The sequence below is a fragment of the Leptopilina boulardi genome, unplaced genomic scaffold (assembly GCF_019393585.1).
Source record: "Leptopilina boulardi isolate dan_hultmark-lab unplaced genomic scaffold, ZJU_Lbou_2.1 LbouV2_382, whole genome shotgun sequence".
NCBI lineage: Eukaryota > Metazoa > Arthropoda > Insecta > Hymenoptera > Figitidae > Leptopilina > Leptopilina boulardi.
In genome coordinates, this window is record NW_026137954.1 from 124,863 (window position 1) to 134,928 (window position 10,066).

The 10,066-nt window shown below is 33.7% G+C and overlaps 1 protein-coding gene across 1 annotated transcript; it reads right to left on the reverse strand.

The window, feature by feature from the left end:
• Positions 1-8,061: 8,061 nt before the first annotated feature.
• Positions 8,062-9,480, reverse strand: LOC127288263 (uncharacterized). Its single transcript, XM_051315617.1, has one exon. The coding sequence runs from the start codon at positions 9,478-9,480 to the stop codon at positions 8,062-8,064; it is 1,419 nt and encodes a 472-aa protein (XP_051171574.1).
• Between the last annotated feature and the right edge of the window lie 586 nt (positions 9,481-10,066).

Here is a 10,066-nt window from a genome sequence, read left to right on the forward strand (position 1 = left end):
AATATACTTTTGATTTTAAAAAATAAAATCCTCTTCATGTATTTTAAATTAAAAAATGACAACTAACTAAAAAATCTTATTTTTATTCTAAACTAAGAAAAAACTTCCGCTTAATTCTTAGTGGAATCCTTAGTTTATTAATATGTGTATTTACGTTTGGAATGAGTATTTATGTGTGAACTATAAAAAGTTTGTTCGATGACATTTACTAATATGCTAATATCTTATAAAATTCATTTCTTCTTCTTCACATGAAATTGAAATGAAAAGCACTGACGAAATAGACGGCAACAGGATCCAACGGAATTGTCGTATTTGTGAATGACCCTTCAAAAAATCCACTTTCCACAAGTGGCACGAACTAACGAACTTGCCACAAGTTGGACGGACTTCGTGCCACACAAAACTGAATGATCAGGAATATACGGAAGCCTGTACGGCTCACGAGCGTCTCGGACGCAAGTGGCACGAAGTCCGTCCAACTTGTGGCAAGTTCGTTAGTTCGTGCCACTTGTGGAAAGTGGATTTTTTGAAGGGTCATTCACAAATATGACAATTCCGTTGAATCATGTTGCTATCTATTTCGTCAGTGCTTTTCATTTCAATTTCATGTGAAGAAGAAGAAATGAATTTTATAAGATATTAGTAATATTAGCATATTAGTAAATGTCATAGAACAAACTTTTTATAGTTCACACATAAACTAAGGATAGTTATTCATATTAATAAACTAAGGATTCCACTAAGAATTAAGCGGAAGTTTTTTCTTAGTTTTTAAAATTTTTCTTAGTTTAGAATAAAAATAAGATTTTTTAGTTAGTTGTCATTTTTTAATTTAAAATACATGAAGAGGATTTTATTTTTTAAAATCAAAAGTATATTTTTATGAATATTTAAGATTAATAAAGATGTCAATATCATTTGTTCACACTGAAATGTAATCTTTTACAAGTATTTTCAATTAAAAAATAACAAATTCATTTTTATTCAAAGACATTAAACGTACTTGCCGGGATGAAATTATACTTGAAATGAAAAGCACTGACGAAATAGACGGCAACAGGCTCCAACGGAATTGTCATATTTGTGAATGACCCTTCAAAAAAATCCACTTTCCACAAGTGGCACGGAGTCTGTCCAACAAGTGGCACGAACTAACGAACTTGCCACAAGTTGGACGGACTTCGTGCCACTTGCGTCCGAGACGCTTGTGAGCCGTACAGGCTTCCGTAGGAATATGATTTATTTTATAGATGGAGCAGTGTAGGAACAACAAAAGGTTGGTTTAAAGGTGTTTTCACAACACAATTAGTACAAACATTTTAAATAGTTCACTTATTAAGAATGTTAATTGTTTATACCAATTCTTTAACTTCACTACAGTTTTATTAATTGAGTCCGAATCTCATTAAAATCCTAAAGTATTAAATTATTGAGAGGAATTAAATATAAAAACAAAACACAATTAAATTTCATATAAAATCACTAATTGTTGTATTCAGTAATTAACTGAATCTGAGTTCTATTAAATTAAATCTTTCTAAGATTCTCTCAAGACATTTCACTATGCAATATTAACTTAGAATATTGTTTGCTACGAAAACCGTGAATTATCGAGCAACTCGGAGTCATCTGTATAAGCGCCTTTAGTCTTCTTTTTTTTTCCTTCTTCTTCTTCTTCTTCTTCTGAATTCTGTTCTCGGTCCTCATTCTTTTATAGGAGTATTCCTACTCTTCTCCCGATCTTGGGTCTATGATCCCAGCCAATCCTGTTTCAGAGAAATGATTCACTCGGAATAATGCCACCAATGAGAGTCAAGTTCTTGGTTTTGATCTGTCCAATTTTTCTTCTCTATTTTGATCATAGATGCAGGTGTGCTTGCAGGTGTTCATAAAACGCAGTTTTTGTACTAAAATACGCATTACGAGTCATGTTCTTGTTTGCGTATTTTAAAGAGTGTCCTTGACATTTACAAACTGCATGAGTCATACATAACCTTCTACCTCTGACCTTGGAATATGCAGGTGTTCTTGAGATGACTCATCTAGTTAAAGTAATTCCTTAAATCTAACAGTAGTTTTTGACCTTGTATTTATTGATCGTAAAAAGAAAGAACTTCATTTTGACAAATTTTAACCCTTCTATCAAAGTTTGATCAAATAATAATTAATTATTTACAAATTAAAAATGTTTAAAAAGAAGAACTCAGATTCATTGTAAAAGGACCTTAAATACATTATTTCTTATGCCCTTTTAACGTCTGCAGCCGATTTCTAAATAGGTACTCGCATTCACCTGAACAACCTTTCAGAGGATAGGGGAAACTGCAGAAAACCCTTCCAAAGTACCTCTTAAATCTTATCATTTCCTTATCATTATTTTTATCTCTCTCTTTCTCATGTCTCTCAATATATATACATATATACACATACTCATTTTATCGAATTTCATACTAACTCACATATATACATATACACAAATATACCCATAAACATATTCTTATGCATATACTACACATATATACTTTTATTCTTATCCAGTCAATTCGCTTTTCCTTCCTTCTCTCTCTCTCTCTCTCTCTCTCTCTCTCTCTCTGTCAATTGGGAACTAATAACTATGTCTTAGTGCTTAAATAAATAAAATGAAATATTATTATAATTATTTATTAAGATAAAATACGTCAAGTTACCCAACTCGATGGTTGGTAACTGCACAGCGTTACAGCAGTGTAATATACGTGTCTCTCTCTAACTAATTAGGCTGTGTCAGTTCATCGAGATATTTCGAGTTCAAGATATGACGTCAGAGGCCTGGAGGGATAACAAAAAGACGACACAATGTTATTCTTATGGGGAAGAAAATTAGTTTCCACTTTCATCAATTTTATTCATACTTTAAACATGGAAAACGCTTGTTGACATATAATAAGATTAAAATGTGTGTTGATAATTAATTTTGTTATATATTTGATTCAATTGCGTTGATAGATTCTCTGAATTCGTGATAAAATATAAACCCCTAACCTCAAAATTTATATATTATCACGAATTGAGAGAATCTATAAATGCAATTGAATCAAATATATAACAAAATTAATTATCAACATACATTTTAATTTTATTATATGTCAACAAGCGTTTTCCATGTTTAAATTATAAATAAAACTGATGAAAGTGGAAACAAATTTTCTTCCCCATAAGAATAACATTGTGTCGTCTGTTTTTTGTCCCCCCAGGCTTCTGACGTTAGGTTGGTTGGTTGGTTATGTTTATTGGCCTCTTGTCCCCGAGGGTCAAATAGCCATGAAAAAATTTATATAGATTGTAGACTTTTGTATATTTTACATCCTGTGACTTGCATTCCGTTTTTTAGATTTGAAGACGTGTAGCATAATTGTGCAGTATGTTATATTAAGCTCACTCCACAAGTTCCAAATAAATGATGTCCAATAGAGAGCCTTCCAATTTAAAATGAATGCATAGGTAAGGAGTTATTTAGAATCTAAAGGAAAGGAAGACAGCCTAAAAATTTCATTTATTTTGACTAACAATTAGTTAGTTACACATTTGATAGAGCAAAGCCATAAGCAAAAGCTTAATAAAAAACAAAACCTGTGAAAGATTAACTTTATAACTAAACTTATATTTTAATTCGTTTATATTTATTAAATTATTATTACTACCATTACCACTATCCCCATTACTATTACTATTGTTACTTTTATTTTTATTTATTTTTCTTCTCTTTTCCTTTATTTTATTTTTAGAAATTAGATTAAACAATATTTACATAAAAAGCATAGCCAGCCGTGCGGATGATCAATTAGACAATCCCGCCTTTTTACAAATTTAATTTTGTCTGTGAGAAAAATTTTTGAACTTCAGTTACTGTACCATTTCTCATAGAGAGGGCGGTCTCTCTTAAATTAAAGACTGGATCATTTGTCGTTGTATTAGTCTCCGATAAGAATCTTAAGAAACGATCTCTACCGCGCCTGTAAAGAGGACAATCACATAGAAGGTGTCTTATATCCATATATTCAAATCCGCAAAGGCAATCAAAAGTAACATTCCAATTGAATCTCTGAAAGTATTCTGCCGTGAGAAAATGACCTGACCTAATTCTATTAATTAGACATACCATTCTTCGGCAGATTTTAAGGTTCTTAAACCATGGCCTAGCAGTTTTGACATTAACAAATTCATAATATATATTACTAGAATCCGCAATAGAACCAAATGGCCAACAAAGAACACCCCAAAACTCAATATCCTTCTTGATTGATAATTTAAGATCAGCGTAATCTACTTTATTTCTTGCAACTGTTGGAAACTCAGTAGCTGTTCTTGCCAAATAATCCGCTCTGTCATTGCCAGTAATTCCGCTATGGCTAGGTATCCATAATATTTTTACCTCACCTAAACCCTGATTGCGATACAATTCAAATGTTAATTTTAGTTCTTGGACGATCCTTGAAACCTTATAATTCCCCAACAAGGGTTTGCCCATTTCAGAAACCGCATTCCTAGAATCTGAAATCAATAGTATGTTCTTTAACTCAAAAGTCCTTGAAAATTGCGCCGCAGCGAGCATAGCCAATAATTCCAATGACTTGACCGTATGGAAGGATGATACCCTAACTCCATACTGAATGTTCATTTCGGGAATATAAAATGCGATGGCCGACCTGAGCGTGCCTGGATTTAGTGAAGCATCAGTATATATGAGCAAATTGTTTCCGCATTCTTCGTTAATACATTCCAGGAAAGGTATTTCTGGATTCTGATCCTCCTTCCACAGAAGACCTGTAATTGAGTCTGCCTGCTCACCGAACTGAATACTTGACCAGTCCAGATCAAAATAAGATGCTCGCTCTGTTGGCCACATCATATCCATAAGCCCTTCAGCCGCCCAATACGAACACAATACTCCCAGGCTTTCCCTAGGCAACTTCAATGGAAAACCGTCCAAATCTCGACTCAATGACTTTAAGCTCGTCAGAGTAGGGTGGAACTGCCACTGTGCATTACGCAAAACCGTCTGCTGGGCTCTTTCTGCCCTAACCAGGCCGGGATGTATGAAACCAAACTCGGACAGCAATATCGCAATTGGAGTAGACATCAGAAGGCCAGTAGCCACCCTAATAGAAGAAAATATAGCCTTATCCAACCCTTTCAAATGAGTCTGAGCCGCCTTCCAAAACAGTGAAACTCCCCAATTGCCAATTGCCTCCATTAATCCCTTACAGACAACTCGCAAAACTTCCGGTGATGGACCTGATGAAACCTTTGCCAAAACTTTTATTACGTTGTTTGCCCTAGAAATTCTTGAAATCAGATAATTTATATGATGATTCCACAACAATTTGTGGTCCAATATAATTCCCAAATACTTAACTTTCTTACTAGCCTTTAGAATCTGATGATCTAATATTATGGACTGTTCAGAAGCGGCTACCTTCGTACTCTTTGTAAATATAATAAATTGGGTTTTAGGAATTGATATTTCCAAACTGAATTCCAGTAACCAACTAGACACCGAATTAAATGATTGCACTATCATCGCCTTTGCACTATCAACATTTTCATCCACAACATAAACAAAAATATCATCCGCAAACATAAGAATCTTTGTATCTCGACCCAAACATCTCTCTATTTTTCTTAACGCCAAGCTAAACAGAAAAGGTGAAAGAACACCACCCTGTGGTAACCCCACTCCTGAATACCTAACCTTGTTTCTATCAAGAGAAAAATGAAGATTCTTCTTGGTAATTAAAAAACTTACAAAATTTATCAACCTACCAGGAACATCCAGGTCAATCATTTCTTGGATTATTTTATCTGGATAAATACAGCTAAACGCCCCCTTGATATCCAAGGCAAGAGCAACCATGTTCTTTTTTTCTCCAAATGACCGATAAATATCAGAGACTAGACAGGATACCGCATCAACAGCCGATCTTCCCCTCCTGAAACCAAACTGAAAACACGGCAGCCAGTCCCGTGACTCCGACAGATGCTCCAACCTTCTGTTGACTAGACGTTCGAACAATTTAGAAAAGCAAGAAGTGAGCGAAATAGGTCTAAAACCTCCCCCTCCTTTGGGGATAAATCTCACTAAAGTGTCCCTCCAAGACTCCGGAAAATTTCCTAGATAAAACATCTTATTGAATAGCTGTAAATAAAATTTTTTGACATTAGCCGGCAATCGCTTAATAATATCAAATGTAATTGAATCCATACCTGGAGCCGATTTTGAGTTAGAAATTTCTAAAGCTGACTGAAATTCTGTCATACTAAACTCAACATTCATCGGATGTTCAGGTTCTGTTACAGGAAGTAAGATGTGTGTCCTAAGTGGAATATATTCTTTGACAAGACCATTCTGGAGTTCTAGGAGAGCAGGATTATTTGGATCAGTATATGTACTGTTAGAAGTTGCCTGGTTTTTGGAAATAAGACCCTTGACTGACTTCCAGACATTCTGAATACCTTTGGAAAAATTTAAGTTTTCACAGTAACTTTTAAATGAATCTGTTTTAATTTTCCTCAGTTTTCTTTTTATCCTATTAGTCACTCTCTTGAATTCAACCAAATTTTCCTCGGTCTGATCAGCTAAGTATTGTTTCATAGCCTCAGATCGTTCGCTTACCAAGGAATAACACAGTTCGTTCCACCACAATGGTTGAGGCTTCCTTTTACCCTTTCTACCCCCTGGACGGATTGCTCCACTATCAACCAAATTTCGATGAATCACCTCTATTGATCGTTCATATAGTAAATCAGGTTCTGCACAATCCAATTCACTAAACAAAACTCTAAATTCTTCCTCTAGTGTGTTTATGAATTGTGTCCAATCGACTCCCCGAACTTTAAACCTAGTGGAACCCGTATCAATCAACTCTGGTCTAACATAAAAGTCAACAATTACTGGTATATGGTCTGAACCGAAAGAATCACTAGCTAATTTAAAGCCGAAATTCCCTATCATATTCATAGGAACGAAAACTAAATCTAGATTGTTACTTACATCCCCTGATCTAGGAATGTAAGTAGGTAGACGATCATTAATCGGTAAACTGTCAGTTAAGTCCATAGCCTGTGCTAACAAATTCCCCTTATTATTTGCATGATTAGCCCCCCAACTAGGAGAATGCGCATTAAAATCACCACAGACCAATCTGTGATTTTCCGACTCCGATGAAGATAACAATTCTTGCCAGCTCAACAGTTCTGGGTTCGAGTTTATTGGAGAATAAACCACTATTAATTCCGTAATACCCAGAGGAGTATGTATTCCCACTCCACAGATTTCCGTTTGATAGAAATCTCTGCTATCAGAAAACTTCAGATCCAAAGAAGAAGTGACAAGATCCCTTTCAGTCATAATCATGACTCCACCTCCCCTACCAACTAATCTATCCTGTCGATATACGTTAAATCCATAAATTGAAAATTTATGTTCTGGTTTGAGCCAGGTTTCCGTGACGCATACTATTTGCGGGCGATTTTGTTGAATCAATTGCTCTAGTTCTGTTTTCTTATTTACCAGACTATGTGCATTCCAGTTAATAATACGCAATTTTAAAATCATTTTAATTTAGAGAAAGTTATTCTATTAAAATATTCATTCCTGCATATCCGTCTAAACAAATAACTATATCGCAAGGAATTTAGCTGCTACTCTAGATCGACTTTTTATTCCTGGAAATCAGCCATTTTAGACCAGTAAAAAATTTTTTTACTTATTTATAATTATCTTTATTAAATTAACTATTAAATTTGTAGTAAAACTAATAATAACAGAATTAAAATCCGCCTTACACTTTTTCAACAATAACCATAAATACAAAATCTCTTAACTATAGCATTCGGTTTTTGCTATCAAATCAAACCAATTTTTATACCTTTTCAATTTAATTTTCTAGTTTTCTAAATTCTAAATTTCAAGTTAATTTTCTAAGTTTCTATATTCATTTTTACAGAATTCACTATAAACATATATTTAAATTTAATTGACATAAAATTTTGGAATTAATAACTAATTCTACCATTACATCATGAAGTTGAATTAGTGTCTTCCAAACGCTTTCTTTTAGCTTCATTAAGTTCATCAAGGGGGGAGCTAGTAGCTCCTGGTTTGGTCCTTGAATGACTTGGGGAGTTAGACTCAAAACTCATTTGATCATGTCCCATAGAGTTCAAAAAGAATTGACCATATCCAGGAGGAACAAATTTTGGTTGTTGCAATAGAATATTGTGAGTTATTTTTTCTTCAGACCTAGAACGCGTAATACTTCTAATATTTTTATTCTCTATTTGCGTATCATCGAATTCTGAAATTTGTGATTGATCTCCTTCCTCTTCGTGATGAGAATCATGCGAGCTAACAGAATTTAATGATAAATCCATAGGATGTGATGTATCGGTGTTATTTATGTCTCTAATTGTACTTTCTTGCGCGTCCGATTCAGCTTCAGATAAATTTTCGTTAAATTTAGCTTCAGCCTCCTGGTACCCTATACCATGATCTAGACGTATTTGCATTATTACTTTTTCTTTTATATACCTCGGACACTCAACCGAGGCAGCAGAATGAGGGCCGTTACAATTGCAACATATGACAGATCTAAGTTTATTATGACAATCCTTGGATTCATGAGATTCCAGGCAGTATTCGCATCGGAAATATCTCGATCTACATTGCGTTTCCACATGCCTATATCTCTGACATTTATAACAACGTACTGGGCGAGGAACAATCGGGACAACAGCGAATTCAAAATACGAAAGTTGAACTGTCGACGGCAATTTTGAACCTAAATAAGTCAATTCAATAATATCAAGCATATGATTATCATAAGTAATGCGACGCTTAATTGATACCAGATTTTTAAGACTTTCCCGGTTCATCCTGTCAGCAATATTGTTTGCTGATAAGGAACAGTCCACTTCCCTAACCATACCCTTCACGAATTTCAAAGATTTAGGAATGTAAACCCTATATTTATTCTCAATAAGTTCAGATGAACCAAGCAACACATTAGCATCATCCAAACTATCGCAAGTAATCTTGACTCTGTTGATGCCACTTCTTTGGATTAATCTATTGCCTTTAATGACACTATGTATCAGATCGGCAACAGCTATAGGATTCAATTTACCTATATTAAGAGATTGGTTCAGACTTTCCATCAATACAATATATGGAGGCAATGAATTTGGTGGAAAAAGTGGAGATGGTAGGTTTTCCGCATTGTTCCATATAAGGAACTCATCTGCTGAAATAATCTGATCCCCTTCATTTTGTCTGGAATTTCGCAATTGTTCATCCAAATTGTTCTGCAAATGATTCATAGTGAGCAATCTAATATCCGATGATATCAGTGATAAGGAATCAGTAGACACTGATGAAAAACTATTCAAATCGAAATCTCGTGAAATAGAACCTGCCGAAGATTTAATAGCCTTTTTCATAACCCTCTCAGGAAGAAAAAAAACAATAAAGAATTCAACAAATAAAATAATGTTTGAAATTAGGTTTAATTTATTTATTATTATTATTAACCAATCAAATTCTTTCCTTCTTCCTCTTACATTCCCTCTTTTATCTTTTATTTTAAGAATCAGAATTTTAATATAACATGCTCAAATCAAACACACACTTAGATCAAAGTCAAAATCAATTTTCCCAAGGCAAAAACCTTCAAATATATTTCTTATTATTATTATTTATTCAATAAAGAGAAATATCGATTTAAAACTAAAATAATTGTATTAATTATCTATTCTAAAAACCTTCGAGTGATTGCCTTCCCATTATTTGTTTATTTTCATCACAATAGGCCTAGCATCGAACAATCAAAACCGTTTGTTTACTTTATTCTAACCCTAATCCAATCATCCCACGTGCATGTTCAAACATTTAATATTCAATATCAAATAAAATTAATTTAAAACAAAAACTGATCAATTATTGCAATAGAAAATACAGGAATGAATAAAATTAATTCTTTAGCAAAAATTCATATTGTATAAATATTTTAGCTAAATCCACAATAAG

Coding starts and splice junctions, on each gene's coding strand:
- LOC127288263 (XM_051315617.1), bottom strand. CDS start 9,480: ATGAAAAAGGCTATTAAATCTTCGGCAGGTTCTATTTCACGAGATTTC.